This window comes from Harpegnathos saltator, unplaced genomic scaffold (assembly GCF_003227715.2).
Source record: "Harpegnathos saltator strain DR-91 unplaced genomic scaffold, Hsal_v8.6 scaffold672, whole genome shotgun sequence".
NCBI classification, from domain to species: Eukaryota; Metazoa; Arthropoda; class Insecta; order Hymenoptera; family Formicidae; genus Harpegnathos; species Harpegnathos saltator.
In genome coordinates, this window is record NW_020230507.1 from 102,501 (window position 1) to 125,656 (window position 23,156).

Here is a 23,156-nt window from a genome sequence, read left to right on the forward strand (position 1 = left end):
GGCTCTCGCCAGCGGCCGATAGTTTCGCCGCGCGAGACTCAAATAGATTTGCGCATCATGTTCCGTTCCATTCGTTCGCGAAGTCGAGCGGAGCGACGCGTGCGAGCAGAAGAGAAAGGGGTTATATCGAAGCTTTCGAGGTATTGGGGGGCTTTTGGGATCAAATCCGCTCGTCCGTTCACGCGCCCGTCAGACTGTTATAGTGTAAGCCGATTATGCCGTTGCCCCCATGCGACTCTCTCTCTCTCTCTCTCTCTCTCTCTCTCTCTCTCTCTCTCTCTCTCTCTCTCTCTCTCTCTCTCTCTCTTTGTCTCTCTCTCTCTCTCTCTCTCGTCCTTTCTGTAACCCTTCCTACTCGACTGTGATCGTCCAAGCCTCGCGACTCACCCCTCCAGGCAGGAAGGTCCTCAAACGTAACCAATACCAGACCCGCTCGGCTAAATCGGCGCCGTTGCGTCCCTAACACGCGAATGTGATAATTACGACGTTCAAAGGCGCTTTGCCCTGCCGGGTGGCTCGCGGTTGCAAAGTCACCTCGGCGAGTACTTCCAGCTCGGCGAAGTACTTCGGCTTCGCTTTCTCAAGATGCGGAGACTCAAAGTCAGAACGACGTATAGTGGGGCCAGATGATAGATTTTTTTATTCAGAATTCTCTAGAGACCTGAATTTCCCACCGATCATCGGCACCAATGGATGAGGTTGATCCTGAATAAATTCCAAAGAGATCTGTCCAGTCGAAATTTTGAAAAAATTATCGGTTCAGGGTTCATGGGTTTAGGGTTTGTCTTGAAAGGGTTTATCGTTTAAAGTACAGTGTCTTGAGTTCGACCTCAATGGGTTCGAGCCTATGGATACTAAATGCCGAGACCCCAGAACTTATAATCACCTTTAAGGAAACTCGGAATTTCAAAGCTCATCATTTCAGTCCACATTAAGAAAGAATTAAGGATTAAAATCCCTCGGTTTTGTGCTTAACGAGTCTATATTTGATTTGATTTTGTAATTTGGGCATATGAGTTTTGGATTAATGGGTTTCTGGTACAAGATCGATAAATCTCGAGGTGTCTGTTGATTGGTTTCATGGTTTCAATCCGCTGAATACTCTATTAGATAGAAATAAGTGTCGAATAATGAATATTTCACACAAGTTTCTCGCGTTTAACGATAATTTGTCCTTTTTTAGAGCTAGTAATTGGAGAAAAAAAATGGTTTTTTAATTTTGACAAGAAGGATCTCTTCGGAATTTATTCAGGATCAACCTCATCCATTGGTGTCGACGATCGGTTGGAAATTCAGGTCTCTAGAGAATTTTCAACCAAAGAATGTCATCTGGCCTCGCTGTGCGACGACGCGCGGAAACACGGCGAGTTTCATTGTAATTACAACGTGACTCTGAGAAACGGCTATCAATACCAAACCCCGTAAAAATGAAGAACGGGGAAAGTTGAGGGGCGGCGATATCGTATCGACGGTCTCTCGCAATAAAATGGAACTCTGGGTAAAGTTATTTACCGTTTGTATCCCCGCGACGGTCCCTTTATCCGGCCTGTAATCGATATCGTCGCGCACGATATCGCGATGACATCGCCGCGAACGTTTCTTAAACGCTTTCGAAAGCCTCGGTAGCGCGCGATGGCCTTCGTCGGGCACAGCCTCGCACCGCGCTGTCTGCGCCGCAAACATGTAAGCGAGAAATGCATCTATTCGACAATTTCTGCGCCAAGCGCGACGAAGGATGTGGGAGTCGTATTTTCAAAGCATTTTCGAGCGGCGTCATAACACGTTCGAGAGAGGATAGTCAAACTGTTTTTGACCCGGTTTTCCGCGCACCGATATACACCGCGCGCGCATATACGCATCGATAAGCAAGGAAAGTGTACTCCAGTCTAGGGCCATCGAACACGAGAATTTGAGATTTATTTGATACGTTTGCTGTCCGCGAAATTGAAATATGCGGCGGCCTCGCCGCTTGGAAAGTGCTACTTCGCTCTACTTTCGCGAGACAAAAAAACATATGAGATTTTAAATTTTAATATTACGTTGCGGAGTCGGTGAGCGCTCTCTCCCTCTCCCTCTCTTCCTCTCTCCCCTTTCTCTCTCTCTCTCTCTCTCTCTCTCTCTCTCTCCCTCTCTTTCTCCTTCTCTCACGATGCCGTGGCTCGTCGTAGCGTGCGAAGCGACGGGAGCGCGCACAAATTTTTTTCTTCTTTTTACTAAACGTTATTATTTCGTTAATACAGATGTAATCGATTATTTGTGCAAATAACGCGAGGCCGGGACCGGCGCAAAGCATAATAAAAACGCGCGGGTACACGCGGCCGAAACATGAGCCGAGCAGGCATTACGTATTTATGGTGTGCAATGCGCGCGGGATGAAGCTCAGGTCAAAATGTATGTATCTGTTTTTCGGTACACGCATTAACGGGTTTTGCGTCTGCATTATTCATTTATCGTTTACGAGTGTGTACCGTGATTATAGGTTATTACTGATTTAGATACGCGCGTATCGGCTTTATTGAAAATGCGCAGAATATATCGGAACCGTGGCATTAACAGTGATATGAAATATTATGTCACAGAGACGCGTGATACATGTTTTCAACGGCCTCGCATTTCCTATGAAAAGTGACAATTATATACGGCGCCGATGACAATTTCGTGCTTTCACGAGCTTTCACACTATGATACTATTATACATTATTATATACATTATTATATAGGAAGGAGAGAGAGAAAGAGAGAGAGAGAGTGGCGATACTTGTGATATTTTCGCGAGAATAATGCCGTATTTGTGCCCGAATTATCATTCCGACGTTATTCTCTTCCGTACAATCGACTTATCTCGTTCTCTTAACGTAAGCAGCTCGAGCTCTCTTTTCCTCGGATCGATTATCCGAAGATCCGTTTATCGAGGAGTATCAGTTTCCCAATTACGCCGGATAATCTGTTTTACACGCGCGTTTCCCCCTCTGCTTCTTTTTTATCCCCGTCTCCGTCGATTTTTCCTCGGTTTACCGAGTTCACGGTCGTTAAAACGTAATCACATTGAGAAATATCAGAACAAAAGTCCGCTCGTACATCCTTAATTAATCTCCCGCGGATCTTATTTCTTAATCCACTTGACGGAAAATGAAGTTGAACGTCACAGGCTAAGCACACGAAAGCTGCAATCAGCCGCCAGCATCGGATCTTACATCCTCGAGGACTGACAATCTAATGTAATTTACTTCCCGTCTAACGCAATTAAAGCGCACTTTGAGGTGTGGCGGGACGAGAAATTAGCAGTGAACTTCGGTTTACCGATAAACTTCCCCGGTGAAATCGACACCGTCGTCGCGCGCTACGCCGCCTTAGCGGCAGAATTTTGCGCTGCGTTGCTTACCGCCGATGCGAGTTCCCAATTCCGACAAAACTTACGCTTTCGCTCGTACAATTTCCACCTCATTGCAATCTGACATATCCCACTTGGCGTAGGAATTGGACGCGTTACCACCGCACGGATCTTCACGGCGGATAAATTTCCCAATCACCGACGCGATAGATAGAGGATACGAAAGAACGCGAAGGAACAAATTTTTTAAACGCCCACGACGCGAGACGCCGCGCCCCGCGGCCTCCAAGGACTCGCGGAGTTTCATCCTTCAGACAGACGCGCTGGCGCTACGGTTTGCCAAATCCAAAAGTTAAAATTACCGGACATTTCCTCTTTGGTAACAAACCCAGAGCGGACTAAACCGGACAGAAATAATAATCATAACGTTACATTAAATACAAAATATGACAAGAATATATTTACGATTTATTTATAATATTAATTTCCAAACAATTTTATAAGCAAGATTGGATTGATTGAAAATAATAAATTATTACTTTTTCAATATATATGGAATGATGGATCGGCAGATTATCTCCTAGATGGCTTTTCATGGTGTTCGATCGTTTGTAGGCGCTTGAAACAGAGAAACGTTGCTAAAATCTGAACTCTCATTCCATTGATTGGATATAACTTAAAAAGCGGACATATGACATTCGGTTTGACTTATTAACCGGACACTGGACAAGACTTCTGAAAACCTGACAGTCCGGGTCAAAACCGGACAGTTGACGACCCTAGCTGGCGCGCATATTCCCGATTAGAAATTTATCCCATGATCCTGATCAGGTTAACCTCATTTGGACATCAGATCCCAATAAGGTAATGCTATCGGATCCTGGTAAGTCATGTAATGCAGCGTGGATATCAGGACCTTAGTAAGGATTCGTAGTCAGGTCCTTATTGAGTTACCTTATGGAATCCTTATTACGGTTTTTTTCCAAATTATGGCTCCTGATTACTCGCCACGGCTATATTGGATGATGACATTAGAAATAAGAAATGACACGCTGAGAATTCTTTCATGTCATTTCCAAATAAAAAGATATTTGCATGAAATAATATTTTAGGATCGCTTGAGCATACTTGTAAAATGTTTCGGACAAGAAAAGAATAAAATGAATATCATAGGATCATAAAGTATCACAAGGTGACAAGACATAAAGTAGTGTTGAAGAGAAAAGTTGCATGTCACGTTAATTTTACAACTATTTATTGACTGCTAAAAAAGGGATAGTTTCTATAGCATTTTACAAATATATTCAAGTGATCTGAAGTGTTTTTTCAATGCAAACATCTTTATATTTGGAAACGACACCCAAAAATTATTTTGTTAAAACTTGATGATGCAAATCATATTAGGTACAATTAATAAGATCCCGACAAGGACTTGAATAACCGAACCATATTATATCATATCGTATCATATTATATCATACACTAGGTTGATACATTAAGGTCCTAATGTGGACCCAATCATTATAACCTTATAAAGGTCTTTCTTATTCATATTATTTGTCATTATTTGTCATTAGGACATTATAAGGACTGACTTACTTAGGATTACCTTTCATTCACCCTTATCAATGTTAGGTGAACCTGATCGAAATTTCTAGTCGGGTTGGAAAAGAGAGTAAAGTGCGCAGAGAACGCGCGCGCATTACCCTCGTTATCTCAACTTATCAGAGCCCCGGTAATAGAAAGGCAGATCGAATAACAGCGCTGCGCACACACACACACACACACACACGCGCGCGCGCGCGTGGATAAAGCGCGCCACGCGCATTGAAAGATACTTCTTTTGACAGACAGACTGGAAATTTACCAAACACACGTTGCATCGCGAAAAGTCGCGGGTGCTGAAGCTCATACATACTCAAGCGACACGAGACGCATCGAGTTATACAACTTGGCGCGCGAATACCCGCGCATTCGTCGTCACCCTCCAAGTATCGCCGTGCGATGCGGAATTCCGCAACGGCGGGTGGGTGCGATTGGCCGTCGACGCGCGCTTGAAGAATTGCGTGATTATTGTTATCGGCAAGTCGCCGGCTCTTCTACAGGCTCGGACAAGCACCCGGCGCGGCGACGCGATTCGCGCGTATCCGAACGCGGGCGCGCGCGCGCGCGAGTGCCGAAAGGCAAAGCTCGGAAAAGCGGCGGAGAGCCGGAAAAGCGGCAACGCGCGCCCAGGAGCTTTGATATACGACTATGGGACCAGCGATACCATCCCCGCCGCCCTACCCCCCGCGTACCCAGCCAGCCACAGCTAGCTCTCGCCTGGCTCTGCCATCCGCCCTCTCTCGTATCGCAGTATCGGCCTGCACCCGTGACTACCAATAATCGAACGTTATTGCGTTACCTTGCCAAAGCTCTCCCACGGTCGCGACACGTGCAACGCGAAAGATAGCGGAGGCGCGACTACGCTCGTGCACACACACGCACGCACGCACACACACATACGCGCGCGTACACGGGGACGCATTCGAATCGCGAGTCGAATGCGGGAAATGCGACTCTTGTCGCGAAAGCGAAGAGCGGCTAGGCATCGCATCGCGAGAGCGTACGACACGTAGCGCGAAACGTCGTACGGGAACTAACGTCTCTCGACTGCGCGATGAAATCGAAATAGTTGCCGGCGCCGCTCGGCGCACGTGCTCGGCCGTGCGGAGCGACTTTTGCGGGCGAGCGAATAAATTATTAATGAGATTTACCGCGGCCGGTAGCATCAATCCACCCCGACTGAGAGAGAGAGAGAGAGGGATAAGCCGCGTTTTAAAGCTCCGCTGGCGTCTTTAACTCGATTTCGAGTCCCGGCCAATTCATTTATTACAATCAAGATTGATTTTATGCCGGAATTAAATTCGCCTCTCGCTCTCCTTCCATTATCCCGCCCGGCCGGCTGTAATGTTGCGTGCCGTTAATACGTTATATTCCGTTGCTCGTTTTTACTTTATTTTTCACTTCATACTTGATATCTCCCACCTCCTCCTCCTCCTCCTCCTCCTCCTCATCGCTGTCGACGTGCGGGATTTGTTTCGTACTCGACTCGGAACGTGTATCGTCCGAGACTGCGGCTTCAGCGATTTCTAGAGAGCGTCAGGAAAAAAGGCGAGTGTGTCACTCTCTTGAGTTACGGACTGCGGGAATTCGAATTCCGCTAGTGGCTTGATATTGCAGCCCCGTCGGCGCGCGTAGAATGTCTGCAGGGTATTGGTGGTGCACCAGCAGCATCTTGCGTGACACGTTCGCGTTAAAACCCGCTCAGGCGCCCGCAGTTCGCGAAACGGACGCTAGCGAGCTAGCGAGTGGTGTGTAAGTCAAGTTAATCGCATTTCGAAATATCGCGGATCTCGCATGAAAATAAGACGGCCCGACTCGATGAAAAATAACAAACGCGCGAATTTACGTAGGAATATCGCGCGGATTTGCCGCCCCGTTTCACGGGGCTTTAAATTCCTTGATAAATTTCGGACGCTTCGAGCGCCGTAAGCGCCAAGCGTTGCCGCAGCGCTCTCCATTATGCTGCGCAGAAAATACGACAGGCGTATATAATCTTTTTCAGCACGTACACATACATCACAGCTATATATATATATATATAGCTGTGATGATAATACGGTTTATTATTACGCAATCCATTCACACGATACGGGCTAAAATCGGGATACGCGATGCGTGCGCTCTTTTGTCGTGGCGGCGAAGTATCGCGAAGCGCGGGCGAGCACGACTTAAGGGGTGACCCATCTGAGTGAACGCCTGAAAACACACAGTAAGTTTGGGAATTTTTTGTAGTTAAATAACAACATAGATGGAAAATTGGTTCGAAGGCCTCTAACGTGCATACCTTAAACTACACAAAACAATTTTTGGTAAATATGCACATTAGGTCAACCCTCTGAAAAGTTCATGATCTTGATGTATGTTGTTAAAGACATGTCCCTGAGTGTTATGCAAAAAGTTGCAGCCGTCGCTCATTGTTTATTAAAAAGTTCTTAACAAAAGAAATTTCAGAAATAGAAAATTTTCCGACACCATGTATATATTTAAAAACCGAATACATATTATATACGTGTTATATACGGTATATTTTAACTGTATTTGATCGTTTTTGTTATATTTATTGATAAATATTTATTTATGGGGACCACCCCATGTTATGCAACTTTTTGCATAACACTCAAGAACATGTCCTTAACAACATATGTCAAGGTCATTGACTTTTGAGGAGGTTGACCTAATGTGCATGTGATCAATTTACCCAATTTTTTGTTATTATTTTGCCTCAAGATGGCAGCGCTGAAGCTCTCCGCATTTTTCTCATGGATCCCCGCAGCTTGCAGCAGAAATGCCGTACGCTTTCAAAAAGGACAAGAAGGCAAAATTTTTTTTAATCTACATTAAATTTGCTACAGAAGTACATATGTATATGTTAAAATATTGATTTTTGCAGAAATGGTGAACATTAGGAAAAAAACTTCAGTTTTATCCAAGAAATTCAGTGAAAAAATATTTATAATAACAAAAGTTTTAAACCGATCGTAAAAATCATGTGTACTTCTCTCTAGAGAATTTAGTTTAGCAGTTACTGTAAAAATTTCGAGTGGATCGGATGAAATTTGTTAAAGTTTTGCTGCAAACCAATTCGAAAAACGTGGTTTCACTTGGAGAGCTTCAGCGCCGTCATCTTGAGGCAAAATAATAACAAAAATGTGTTTTGTGTGTGCACGTTAGAGGCCTTCACACCAATCTTCCATCTATGTTGTTATTTAACTACAAAAAATTCCCAAACTTACTCTGTGTTTTCAGGCGTTCACTCGCAAGTAAACCTATCCAAGTGTCCCATTTCTCGATTTTGATGAAATTTTGCATGCGTATAGAGCATCGGAAAATATTAGATACGTATTTTTTTATATCGGCCCATAAAGCGTTTTAAGAGTAGAAATTACCATTAAAATGTCAATTTTTTCGCTTTTTTGTCTTGTCTACATAAATACTCAATGTCAAGAAATATTTGAGAAAATAATGTTTCCAGAGGAACACATCAGCTGTTTTTATGTTACCAAATCCGAATTCACCAGAAAATTTGAGACTTTCAAAATGGCGGATTCAATATGGCGGATAGATATTTGAAGAATATCATATTTTTCGAAAGTTCGTGTACATTTATTATTTTTCTCGTGAGTCATGTATCTCAAGGTCTTCAGAATTAAAAACTATAACACATAATCAAATTTAGAAAACTATATTTAATAATGTATACTTCACATATATACTCATTAGCCGAATAGGTCCACATATCTTCCTTGTTTGGGCAAAGCATCCATCTCATTTATTTATTACCATCAGCCTACAGAAGCCACATACAAAATCATACACCAATTCTAAAAATTGATGGAGAAATGTTTTCAAACTTTCATCCTCCATGATGAATCCGACATTTTGAGTTTCAAAATCTGATTCTAGATTTGCTTCTTACTCCGAAGACCTTGAGATATATCTAAATCGCAGAAAATTAATAAATATATGTCAATTACGACAGAATCATGATATTCTTCAAATATCGATCCGCCATATTGAATCCGCTATTTGGAAAGTCGCAAATTTTCTGGTGAATTCGGATTTGGTAACATAAAAGCAACTGATGTGTTCCTCTGGAAACATTATTTTCTCAAATATTTCGTGATATTGAGCATCTATATATAGGTATATATAGATATATAAAAAATTGACATTTTAATGGTAATTTCTATCCTCAAAACGCTTTATGGGCCGATATAAAAAAATACGTATCTAATATTTTTCGATGCTCTATACGCGTGCAAAATTTCATCATCAAAATCGGAGTGGGACACTTGGGTAGGTAGGTTTACTTGTCAGATGTTACCCCTTAATATTCCAAGCGCGCGGCGCGCGCGCCGCGGACGTCGCCCGTTCGCCCGGATCGGCGGCGCGGGCGGGGGGTTTATCATTCAGAAAGCGGCGGGTTCACACATATTTCCGCGAGCACCGACGCGACGCGACAGATGACAATTTTTGGTTGAAAATTCTCTAGAGACCTGAATTTCCAACCGATCATCGACACCAATGGGTGAGGTTGATCCTGAATAAATTCCAAAGAGATCTGTCTAGCCGAAATTTTGAAAAAATTATCGGTTCACGGTTCATGGGTTTAGGGTTTGTCGTTTAAAGTACAGTGTCTTGGGTTCGACCTCAATGGATTCGAGCCTATGAATACTGAATGCGAGACCTCAGAACTTTAATCACCTTTTAGAAAACTCAGAATTTCAAAGCTCATCATTTCAGCACATTCACATTAAGAAAGAATTAAGCCTTATGGACCCAATAAGTAAAGACACGGAGAACATTGAACAAAACATCCAACCCTAACCTGATGGTCCACGAGTCCAAAGCTTGTAAACCTCAGCTCATAAGCCATCGTACGCAGATGGAAAGTAATCACCGTCGACCATTAGCATGACCCAATGTGCACCACTATTAGAAAGAAATAAGTGTCGAATAATGAGTATCTCACAAGTTTCTCGCGTTTAACGATCATTTTTCCTCTTTTCGGGCTAGTAATTGGAGAAAAGAATTTTTTTTTTAATTTTCGCAAGACAGTTCTCTTCAGAATTTATTCAGGATCAACCTCTCATCCATTGGTGTCGGTGGTCGGTTGGAAATTCAGGTCTCTAGAGAATTTTCAACCAAAGAATGTCATCTGGCCGCACTGTGCGTCGCCCAGCTTGGCGGCTGCTGTCTCGCAAATGTTTTCTTCACGCGCGCACTCGGGGGTTATCGCACCCGCGATTATCAATTTTCCGACAGTGCGATGCTCGCGCGCGCGCACGTAGCTGTCGTCACGTTACCGCGCGGCGGGGCAACGCAAGCCACCGCCGTTTGTTGTGCTGTGCTGACAGCAGGAACGAACTTTAACGTGCAATAACGAGCATTTGCGCCGACGTGGCGACGCGCCGCCTAACGCGGTTGCCGTGCCGTGATGGATTAGATGCGAAAACGACGTATGACGGCTACGTCGCGACGAAAATGCGATTCGAATTGCGAAATGCCGCCGTGTGCAGCGGGAGCGCGCGCGCATAGTGTGTCTAACGTGCAGCTCGCTTGCACAATCGGTCTCAGAGATTAATAACCCCTTGGCGGATCTCTCCGCGCCGACGCCGGCCCGACGCCGTCGAGCCCTAAATTTTTCCTCTCACCGAGGATCCCGTCACCGAGCGCTCTCTCCTTCTCGCCAAGTGGCTGATAGTTAACGAGGAATTCTCTCTTTCTTCCTCTTTCTTTTTTTTTTTATCACGCGTTAATTGGCCAATCGACGAATAAATGTGTGATATCCGTTTAATTGGCATGTTCCTCGTAACAGACCGGATCTGCACTGTTTCGCAGCGAAAAATCATTTCGATCATATCCGTTGCTGCAATTTTATGAGGATCGCTGGTTTTTTTTTTTTTTATATACGCGCGCGGACGCACCCGAATATATGTAAAAATAGAGCAGAATATGCGCAGCTATACCTTTTTTTCGAAATTACTCCGTAAAAATTTGTTCGTCGTCGCAAACGAAATGAGAATTTAACAAACTAGATATATTGCTTTCCGGGGCTTTAAAACAACAGTGTGTAAAAACTTGGGAATGCGGGCAACGTGATTCACATGGCGAAACGAAAGAAAGTAATATGTAGGAAATTGTCAGGGCGAAAAGGAAAAGTCAAAATCAGATCAACGTGTGATAGTAACGCCACGCGTGAAATTAGTTTTCAGCCCGGCGCAATGTAATCGGATAAACATCGATCGATATCAGAAGATATGCGCATTGCTCCATTCGTAGTAATTACCTTCGCGTATGTACGTATGTCGAGGTAATAATCGATACGAGACGTGTCGCGCGAGTTAGAAGAATTTAAATGCATGCTCATTTTCACCTACATTTTATGCCACGTGCTCGGCGCTCATGCATTTTATACCGCGTTTCTCTTTTCTGGTTTACGCGTATTTGTACGCGGCTTCATAAAATAAACTTTTAATGCAATTTCTCTTGCTATTATACAAATTATATGCTAATGTATATAACCATATACATGGTCGCGTACGCGAGCGATAGTCACCTTGAAAGCTTAAAATACGATTCATATTCTTATACAGCAATATTGGTTTGTAATTTAAAAAATCAAACGCCTTAATAATTCCTCTTTAAATTTATACGCTGTATAAAAAGTGCAAAAAAGAAAATTCTACCCGGAACATGAGGGCAGCATCGGGAAAAATATTGTTGCCGCTTACCGTAGAAACATCCGTATTAAAAATAAAAATGGACATAAATACATCTCTTCCTCTCTCTCGCGCGCGCGCGCGCGCTCAAATATCGCAGGGCCGGGTGATAACGAAAAAATTACATAACAGTAGTAGCTTCCGGATAATTTTGAAGCAATTTGTTACAAGTTACGTGCAAATATATTCGAATTCGATCGATAACTCGCCAAATAAATGCCCCAAGCTACGGCCCCGAAAGCGATCCGAATTTCACCGTTCTATCTACCGTGACTTTTGTTAATATTAATATCATCGTCGCGATCTATACTCTTCAAACAACGCGCTCGTTTTACGCGCGGCGCGGCCGTCCGTATAATTCGAATTCTTCTCGTGTGTATACCGATCCTCCGCGTTCAAGTAGCGGCGCATTCTACGAATTGAATAATCGAAAATACGTATTGGCACTGCCGTGGTAATATTTACACATGTTCAAATTTCATTTCCATTGTTCTCGTCAAATCCGCCATTCGCTTCTCATATCCTATCGGACGGTGATCTCATATTGATAGCATCATACCCCGCATCGATTCGCTTTCCGGTCCGTACAAATCGAATGACCGGCTGTAGAATAGCCGCGTCAGTGAATGACCGGCCGGGAAATATATCACCGGATCATTCCATTTTACTTGGGAAATATATTGCTTTTGTTACACGTCTCTCTCGCTCTCGCTCTCGCTCTCGCTCTTCCCCCTCCCCCTCCGAGATATTAGGGAAGAAGCGATCGCGAGAATCCTTTCTCTCTGTCCTCTTCCTCACAAAAGACCAAATTGCTCCGGCGAATCGCGCGCGATAGGGAAAGCGAATTTAGCGGCCGCTGTCTCTGCGCCCTCGGCCACCACTTGGACGACCCGCTGCCAACATTTCCACCCTGAGCGCCGTTCGATCGTCAGTGTTCTTAATAATGAAATCTGTTTCGCCTGACAGCCATACGTTTCGCCCTGCGGTCTGGAGTAAATATTAAGCACATATTTTAGCGTCCCTGGCAACGCGCCCTGTGCGGTCCCGCGGCTCGCTAAAATTCCGACGTCACTGCTGCAGTGTGGTGTGGTGTGGTGTAGTGTGGTGTGATGGCCGATGGCGCGGCTGTTGCTGCTGCAAAATCGATTTTGTCGAAATCGAATGGTCAAAATGCAACGCGCTCCATTCGCTTTTACGACGTAACTAGGTGCGCCGAAACCATTGGGCGTGCTGTTTTTTTTTCTTTTTTTCATGCCTACTTCCCCTCCCTCCCTTTCTCTCTATCTCTCTTGCCAGCTCATTTTTTCTTTTTTTTTTTTTTGCGGATGCGTGGAGGAACGTACGGCGCGGCGCGGCGCATGGCCGCACCGAGATACGAGTTTTTTTCGGTCCGGTGACATGTTATACAGCCGTGCTGTATAAATAATATCAAAAACTTGAGCGACGCGCGCCGGACAAGGGAGGGGGAGGGGGGAGGGAACGGATCCCTCGTATGACGAGTTTAATATAATATTCACGCGCGCGCGGCGCTAATCTCCGCGGTGTCTTTCATCGGGTTTCCGCATTTGTGATGCATTTAAGCCTCGGCGCTTTGTAACGAACCGCCCGCTCGCACACACGTATAGCGCGTAGCGATCCGCTGCGAAGCGAAGGAGGGGGCTATGAGAAGGAGGAGAGAACGATGTCAGAAAATAATAGCCGTAAAAGTACAAACGCTTACATATACAGTGTAGTGTAGCTCCGCGGCGCGGCGCGGAGCTCTTTATCAGTACTATTTATTGGAATGGTTGCGTCGAGCGCGCCGATAGAATGAACTCGGCAGCGGAGTTACCGTTTCACATATATACCGCGCGTAGAGGGTGCACGATCCGCGTTTGCAGAGATACGCGATACAGATTATAACTATCACGCGATCAAAACCACGCCACTTAATCTTGGAATGTTGCTGAGACGCAACACGTAATATCGGATGGCTATTACCGGACTTCTCAAAGGAATACCGCGCGCACTCGCCTCTTGTTCCTCTTCCTTGTTCAATCGCGCACGTAAAGTCGCTCGCCGATTACGACGTTACGTTCGATTCAACTTTAACCCCAGTTTTTTCATCGGACGCAGCAGCGATGTTGACGTCCTTCGTCGTCAATAACGGCTTGTCGCTTTTCTATCCGTATCTTTTTTTTCTTTTTCTTTTTTTTATTTAAAAAAATATATATTACACTTTTTGCACGTCAATCCGGAGCCGAACACCGTGCTTGTTATTCATCACCATTTATTTCATCCATTACGGTGAAATACCGGTCACCGATCGTCGATGACCCGTCGAGCAAACATGTTGGTCCGCAAACGCTATAGCGCGCGAACGTTGTATCTTTCAGCGATAAAACAAAAATCAGAACATCCATGTCACCCTGCCTATCCATTTCGCCCGGCTCACCGAGCGCAGCCTTCATTTTCAGATAAATAATTCCATCCAACTGGCGAACGATTCGCGCTACATTCCGGATGCAGTGATAAATGAGCGGCGTGCGCGCGCGCGCGCTTTTACGTTGATCTAGACTTTGGTCGTGCTGCGCCCATTGCGCGCATTATCATTTCATTGGGAGCCGCTTCCGTTATCCGGCGGAACGATCACGCGGAATTAAACTCCGCATACGCGGCCGTCCCGGCCGCGGCGGAGAGGCCCGGCGCGCGGCTGTCGGCCCGCGTTCCCGAAATATCTGCCGGAATATCGAATCCCCTTGCGTGTCAATTCTAACTTGGCCGTGTTGTCGCGCGCTGGCCGAATGAAAGCCGTTCGCGCAGGGAACGTCCCTCGCGCCGCGCTTCTTCGTCGCTCGAATTTCGCACGAGTATCGTGCACGCGCGCGAACTAGAAGGGCCAACGTCGCAAGAAGGTATCGACGACCAGGAAAATCGCCGTCGAAGTAATGATCCACCCTCGCCCGGATGTCCACCTTCGCTTCACGTGTGCGCGCGCGCTATTGAAAATCGTGATACAGGGACACGCGGACGAAGCGGAGGAAGCGAAAGAGGGATTGAACGCGCGGGGGGAGGACGGGGGGTGGCGGGGAGGCGGGGAGGCGACGAGCGGTGGGACGGCCGGGATCGGGGACGGGAGGGAGGGGGGAGGAAGGGACGAGTCACAAAGAGAGAGGCGATCGGGGATGAAGAGAGAGAGAGAGAGAGAGAGAGAGAGAGAGAGGTGGTGAGAGAGGGCGAGTATCGCGATACTCCATCGGACAGAAATCGATACAGGGACGGCCGGGGTAACCGGGGAGGGGCGGGGGGTGGCAGGGGGCTGGAGGGAGGAGAGGAGGTGGAGAGTGAGTTGCCAGCCGGGGGTTTCTGTATTTTTCGCGAAAGCATTACGAACTCGTCCGCAAATATCTCCGGCGCATGGCTCTCAGCTATGCTCGGGGATTTGCGCGCGACAGCCTCTCGCGCTCGACGCGCACTCTTCTTCCCCGCGAATTCCGCGGCGATGCTGCGAGAGCGATATCGGATTTCGCTGAAACTAATTCTCGACGCGACGTGTCGGGTGCGCGCGCGTGTAGCGCCGGCGGAGGCGGAATCTGCTCGAGAAGCGAAGCGATTCCTAAAAGATGCTAAAAGATTCCTTCCACACGCCGCGTGTTCCACCTCGGCGTCGTCGCCGTCGCCGTCGCCGGTCGCCGTCGTCGGAGGATCGCTAATTGCGCGCGTGTCCGCGTCGCGCTCCGTCACGCCTGGCCGTTTTTCCCGCGGTGAGCGAGCACGCACTCTCTCCTTAATCTCTCGTAAATGGTGGATCGCGGTAGCACCGCATTGAGGTTTCTCCACTTTTGCGCGCCGAATGAGAACCACCGTGCTCTTCGCCACGTAGTGTTGGCAGAGTGCTCGTGATCGATTACTCGTCATCCGCGCGCGCGATGTCCCGAGTTCGACGCCCACCGCCCACTGCCAAACCAAACGTATTCCTTTCTTTTTCCCTCCTCTCCGTTTTTCCGCTCCTGCTCTCTCGCATTCGTCCTCGCTCCTACCTTACACGTGGTCATCGACCGTGGACGGACCGTGGTGCGCGCACCGCGCGCGTACAGAGGGATGGTCGTCGCGCGGCTTTTTCGCTTTTCTTTCTTTCCTTTTTTTCTTCTTTTTTGCGCCACGGCCGACGCGACGAGGGCGCGAGAGATCGCGGCCTGCCGGGTTATTCTGCGAGTTCACGGAGCGTCAAATCGAAGTCACTTTCCCCGAAAGTTTTCGCTCCGATGGCGAATGGTAAATTTCACTCCCGCGCTCTTTATAAACCGATGTTCACGGAGAGTCGTGCGAGAACATCTCCGGGTAGGAAGTGGAAGATCGATGGGCCCGGGAGAGACGCGTTCGGGGACTCGATGTCGTCGTCGAACCGTCGTCGATTCTCCTGCGAAGACGTCGAGCCCGCGCTGGATATTGAAATTGTATCTGTCGAAAAGATTTTTTCGCACCCGGGAGAGATCGCGAGTCTCTACCATTTCTGATTTCTGCTTATACGCTCGCTCGCTTGCTTCGCATTATTGGGAGGAGAAAGAGAGTGGCTTGGTGGCCCCGCGTGTACGAGAGACGATGATCGAGCAAAGAAACTTTTGTCTCCGTGTGCTTTCGTAAACATCGATATGCCGCTCCTATTGGACAATTCTCTTCTGCTTTCTCGTGAAACGCGCGAGTATACACCGAGCAATCTTGTTGAGTGAAATAAGACGAAGAGAAGTATCTAGCAAAACCGTGCGGTAGCTCTGCCAGTTCGAGGATCGTTTTAATCTGCCGAGTATATCCCTTCGAACTTGCGGAGAGACGGCTCATTGTCGTAAAAAGGAGGAGTGTCGCTGGACCAGACTTTATAATACGAGTGTGGCTTGGCTACCCAAGTTTCGCTCTCCCTCTCTCTCTCTCTCTCTCTCCCTCTCAATTTTCCCTCCGATGCTAGCTTCCGCGTGAAAGTTCGTCTAAAACTGCTGGATTCTACGCTAACGAGCGCGACTTACCGCGCAACTAGTGACGTCGGCGCGGCCTTCCTCTCGGATTTTTCTCGGGAACGTTGAACTTACCGGTCAGTAGGAAGAGCAACAACGTCGAATCCATTCCCGAAACCCTAGTACCAGTCCAGGCGGAGTCAGCTCTCAACACATTCTTGAGACTCTCCTGAAACAAAGTCGACGCGCATGAGTGACTATAGACATTCTTGATTATCAATCAGACATCAATAGCTAGCCCGATAGCGGGGGGCGGGGGGGAGGGGGGAAGCGAATAAGCGTCTCGAGCAGAGACGCTCCAGTCCGCACGCGTTCGAGCGGGCAGAGCTTCGGCTCATTGTCGATCGATCGTCGTTCGAAGAGCGTCGAGAGAAGCGCTGCTATAATTAGAAAACTCGTCGCGTGCTGCATCGGTCCGGGGATACGAATTCTTCATTTCGAGCGTTCGCGTCACGACGACGACGACGGGATGATATATCGCTGGTACTCCGCTGTCAGCGGCACGGTAACGCGAGCGCGGCTCGCGAAAGTGTCAGCAGACAATTACTATAATCACGCGAGAGCGGACAGCTCACGGAACTGTGATAAAACGCTTAGTTTGCGCGCGACGTCCGAAACACATGTAGCGCGCGTTGCGTCAAAAATGGACACGGTTTGGCCGCGCAGGTCGATGGCCAAAGTCGGACAGGACAGCGGTAAAAGAGCAGAAAGGTGGAAGAGCGCCGCGAGGGTCGGTCGGATAAAGCGCGTTACGTCGACGAGGCCTGGGACGAGGGCGTCGGTTAGGATTCAGGCCAGGGGACTGCGCGGTGGACGAGGGGAAGGGTGGGAGGGGCTCGTTCCCGTGCCGGAAGCGCAACGGCGGCCATTTTTCACGGCGCGGACGTCCGTTTCCGGTCCACGATCACCGCGAAATACAAACAAAAATGGCAGCCGGGGTAGGCGGGGGGTCGGAAGGGCGAGAGAGAGAGAGAGAGAGGAGGGCTGGAGATACGGAGAGCGAAAGAGGAAAATGGGAAAGACGGAAATCAAGTGCCGAGAGACAGAGGGGGCCGCGAGGCGGAAAAAGGACGACTGGCTTGACGGCATGGCGGTGCTGGTGGTCCTGTCGCCCGTCGCTTTCTCCTGCTTTTTCTCTCTCTCTCTCTCTCTCTCTCTCTCTCTCTCTCTCTCTCTCTCTCTCTCTCTCTACTCCCTTCTTTTTGCCACCCGCTTCTTTTTACACTCCATCCTCGCCGCTGCGCCCGTTCGCCGCAGTGTTACACGTGTAGGATATTTTTCAATCATACGGTATCTAAGCCGACACAACATCCTTAAGATTACTCTTCCGGCTCTAAGAGCTCCTTTTATTCGCGCGTCCCGGCGAGATAGAGGTTTTACGATGCTTAGCATTAGGTGTGTCGGCGGATGATGACTTTTATATCTACTTTTTATCACGGTTGTCTCTCCAGACGGCTCGTGCGGATCATTCGATCGCCGCGGATACTCGGGAGAGTCACACGGGAAAGCGTAAGGAAAGTGGTGAGAGAAAGAGAGAAAGAGAGAGAGAGAGAGAGAGAGAGAGACAGGGGAAGACGAGTTGTTAAATAACAAATATTAACTTTAGCCACAGTTTAATCGATTCTTTACCCCTCCTTCTCTCTCTCTCTCTCTCTCTCCCTCTCTCTCCCTCTCTCTCCCTCTCTCTATCTGTCGAATCTAGAGAGATGAGTGGAACAAGTTAAACTGCAGTCAAAGTAAACGCATGTTAGCGAACACGGCTGTACAAAACTCGACACATCGAATGACGAATCTAAGAGTAAGCCATGATTAACTGATAAATAAGTTATCAAGCTATTATGTAAAAAAGCAGAGAGAGAGAGAGAGAGAGAGAGGGACGCGGAGTAACCGTTTTGAGCGGTAATAATCCGAGTTCTGCGGATATAAGGTAGTCGTCTTTGCCGTTCGACGCCAGCGGGAACACCCGGCGTCCTTGCCAATCTCCGCTCTCGCCGTTCTCAATTTCCATCGCTCTTCTCGCATAATAAAGCCTCTTTGTCTTCCCCGGCCGTTGCCAACGGCGGCGGCGGCGGCGGCGGCGGCGGCGGCGGCGGCGGCGGTGACGGTGACGGTCTCTTTTCGCGGTCCGCGACCACCATCGTGGGAGCGGAATGGGAATTTAGTTTTCTAGGACGGGGCACGTCTTCGCAGACCGGCCGATTACCATATCGGGCGACAAGGACGAATGAGCTCTCGGCGTAACTTGGCACCGCGCAAACGAGCTTTTGAGGTTGAGCGTCGATATCATAATCGGAGATATTAAGATAAACGGTACGGAATGCGTGGAACGGGTGGATTGCGGGTTATTCCGCTTATCGAAAACTCGGCTGAGGAATCGATCATTTGTCTTCCGGATTCAATTCCTGCAAAACCGTGGGACTCGTTCCTCTCGGACTCGATTCTCTCTCGAAGAACTCCCATCGCGATTCGTACGATTTATCAAAAGCTTTCAATACTCCCGATGTCATCGAGTGCATCATGAGTCTAAAGTAACGATAAATGTCTCGAATTACACCCCGTCCCGTCGCGAATCCGTCCGTCGGGCTTTCGCAGGCAGCTCGAGGCACACCGATCGCGATATCGACGCGAAAGCCCGCTGCCGAGTCTCTCTCTCTCTCTCTCTCTCTCTCTCTCGTCACCGAGAGACCGAGGCGCTTTTATGAAAAAGCTCCGGCGCCAAAAGTTCAGCGGGCATCCGCTAATTTCCCGCGTTCAAGGGGCAGCGCTCCTCGCGTTAAGCTGGCACAGAGCAATTCCGCAGAAGTTGAATGGCCGCGCGCGAGCAGTAAGACAAGGACGGGCAAGAGTTATGCATTATGATTCGCCGTTCCCTCCCTTGCCAACCCTCCGGCGCCAACCTAATAACGTCACTTGTTGCACGAGCCCCCCTGACCCCCACACTAACCCCGCCGTTCTCCTCTCTCACTTCGCCTTGCGCGAAACTATCGCCCACCCGGGCGGGAAAGTCCCGTCTCTCAAGGATATCCCGTCTTATGAATTTCATTTATCTCAAGCCCCGTCGTGAACGCGCGCGCGCACGCGAGCCGCGTCAAAACTAAAGTATGCTTTGTGTTTATGTACATATGTAACTGTGTGTGTGTGTGTGTGTGTGTACGTACACAGCGCGACCGAAGCACTCCCACAGTCCCACTTAGCCAATCGCGAGCCGTAACGTACATACGACTCTCGCGTAGACGTACTATTAGTTATAACGAGTTATTACTTGTTCTTTACATGTGTTCGCTGACGCGACGCCGCTTTGCTATTTTTCCGCTCTCTCGGAAGCGTTTCTTGCTTCCGCGTGCCGCGTTCCGCCAGACGGATTTCCCAGGCATTGTAGTCACACGAACGCGACGGAAAGAGCAATCGGAGATCAAGGATCTGTCTTTTTCTCTCCTTGTCTCTCCCCTCTTCTCTCTCTCTCTCCCTCTCTCTCTCTCTCTCTCTCTCTTCTTTTTTCCCATCCGTTCTCGCTTGTTTCGTACGTCGTAGAACGTGTTCCCCGACACATATCGACATACCCGTCGCGCGCTCCTGGATTATAAGCACGATTTATACGGGACAAAAAGGGACTGAAATCGCGGAATGTATCCGGGGGAGTCCCGTCGCACTTTGAGCCGCGGTTTCCGAGTCGCGCGCCATTAATTTAACGATATGATAGCAAAAACTCCTTATAACTATCCGATCGCGGTTACGGCGGCAACGGCGTATCGACTGGCCCCGCCTAACTACCGAGGATACCGAAACGAATCAATTTGCTGGAGGAATTTTTTAATTAAACGTTCCCTTTCTTTACTTCGTTACAGGCGCGGCCGACCGTTGCGTGACTCGCTTGCATAGTATACGGCATGCGCGGCGCACGTATGAACAGCAGCACAGCGCGCCGGGTTTGCGTGTGCGATATATATACATATATAGATGATGTAATGCCTCGAGTAAATATAAAAAAAGCTCACAGCTATATCTCTCTTTTCTTTTCTTTTCTTTTCTTTTCTCTCCTCCGCTCCTCCGCCTCTATTTGCGCTCCGTCGCGCAACCGTCGCGCAGAATTTCCATGGCGATTTTATTCTCATCGTTTCGCCTTTATTACGATAATTCCCCGACAGTGCGACGAATGCGCGTCGTTTCTCTGTCTCCCCCCCCCCCCGTCACGCACACGCCGTCGTGCATGCGCGCGTTTTCGAACGGACCCGAGCTCGTCGAAATTCGCGGTCGGATAATGGAAAATGATGCGACGTGTCGTGTATGTATATTTGCGTCGTGCGCGACGCGTTTATAAGCGCGCGCGCTCTCTCTCTCTCTCTCTCTCTCTCTCTCTCTCTCTCTCTCAATTTCCGTTGCGCGAGTCGTAAAATGCAGCAAGACGAGAAATCACGTCTCCTCCGAGAACGCGTCCCCTGCGCGCAAGGGCCACGGGCCACGAGGAACGTAAAGGATAACAGTAACAGGGGGGGGGGGAGATTGTTCGAATGACTTGGCGCTCTTTGCGCGTCGGATGCCGCGGCGTATACGTGGCGCGTCGTTAACGAAACTTCGTTGGTGTTTCAGCGCGCGTCATTCCTCAGCACCGCGCAATCACCATCATATATCACGAAAACCGCGCCGAAGTATCAGGATGACACTTCGGTTCGCTCGTTAATGCGGGAATGATCTCAAGTGCAGAGTACGCCGGACGTCGTCATCGGCGGCGGCGGCGGAGGATTTATCAAATGCGGAATGTTTCGAGCACGGCGCGCTCTCGAGATTCCAAGCCGCGGAGTGATTCGAATGCGATTTATATGGAACAGCCGTGCTCCACGCACGTCATGCATCGCAATCGCGCACGGCTGGCCGTGTTCTGTTCGAGAATTTTCCGACGAGAACGAACGTGGTGCTCGTAGTGCCTTTCGAATAATGTGCCCCGATAGCGCGGCGTCTGTGAGTGCGCGTAACGCGGGTAAAAAAAAGTCCTCCCGGAAATGAGAGAGATCGTCTCGGACGACAAATTCGCTCCCGCGCGGATCACGCGCTGCTCGCAAAACTGTTTCGTCACTCTTCCGAATGAGAGCGTCCCTCGAGCGAGCGCACGACAAGGACGGAGATAAAAAGAGAGGCCGACCAGCTAGTCTTGATAATAGAGAAGTCCGGACGATTTTAATCGAATCGAAAGCAACGAAGCTGCGGGGGGTATTCTGATTGTAATCCGATAAAGTTTCGCTCGCACGCTCGTTACACCGTCAGATCGCATAAAGCATAAATTCGGATGGTGTTTAACGAACGTGAGGAATAGGGGGAGAGAGAGAGAGAGAGAGAGAGAGAGAGAGAGAGAGAGAGAGAGAGAGAAGCTAGTCTCGCTGGTTACGAGATACCGCGAGAACGAATGTTTCACCGCGGGGAAAATAATCGACTGCCGGCTGTCAACGTGTGCTTGAATTGTAGGCAATAATAGCATCGCTGGTACGCGGGATTAAAAGCGACGGAAAAACTGCGTTGCGCGCTCGAGATATATCGCTACCCGATATATTTCGCGCTAAGCTTTCTGCTTTCATGCAATACCGCAGAGCGCGGTTCGATCGAAAGCGGTTATATCGCGACGGATCTTTCGAAAATCGGCGGAAAAATTTCAGTGCGCGCGCACGTGCTAGTACGCGTATTTTTCCTGGAAAAATGAGTATTTAAATTCGCAGTGGAAAAATTCCTATGGTGTCATCGCTTTGAAGTGTCATTTTTCCGGAATATTTTAAAAAGTACACAGAAATCCCGGGAAAATCACAATAACGCAAACGCGGCGGAATGTGACACGCGAGAACGACACGAAACGTCATCAAGCAGAATCAGGTTGCTCTCATAAATTTTCAGCTGGCCGTTCGTTCCTTTGGCGCGTTTGTTTTTCTTTTTTTTCTTTTGTCAAATTGCGGCTTTCCGGGACTGCGCGCGCGGCTCGGCGCGCGAAATCTCCGAAAAAAATGATATTTCGGGATAATAATGTTTCCGCGCGATGAATTTTCGGCGCTTTGTCACGTTTTTGTAGTTCCGGGCTTTCAATTTTCCGGAACTCTGCGCGCTCTCGCCAAGGGTGTAAATAAAAAATATACTTTTCAGATTTCATGGCTGCGCGAAGGATAACCGTATTCCCATGAAATTTACAAGCGCGTTATGGTCTTTTGGGGGATCACTAACAAACTCGAAATCAATCCTTTCGCGGCGGGTGATCCGTATCAATCAGACCTCGCCCGATAGCGAGTTCCGAGAGAGAGAGAGAGAGAGAGAGAGAGAGAGTCGGTTAAAACGACTTGATTGTGCCGTTGGTGCGGGATCCAAAAAGTCATTTACATTCAAGCAGTCCGCGTAACGACTGTCCGACGATAAAACCGGCGAACGCGCGCGGTCATTACGAATGTGTCTCTCCGTCGCTCTCCGTCTTACAAGCGCGAATTAATTTTAATACTTTTAGAGCTTTAATATTCGCTGAAACGTCGCTGAAAGGAAAAC

At 48.2% G+C, this 23,156-nt stretch overlaps 1 protein-coding gene across 1 annotated transcript in view; it reads right to left on the minus strand.

Moving 5' to 3' along the window:
- The window catches only part of Dscam3 (Down syndrome cell adhesion molecule 3), a 126,029-nt gene that overhangs the window by 42,819 nt on the left and 60,054 nt on the right, over positions 1 to 23,156 (minus strand). The window contains exon 2 of the mRNA XM_025305057.1: positions 16,722 to 16,815. Coding sequence (XP_025160842.1) covers positions 16,722 to 16,755 — 34 coding nt within the window. The 5' untranslated portion in view covers positions 16,756 to 16,815. The remainder of the gene's footprint in view (positions 1 to 16,721; positions 16,816 to 23,156) is intronic.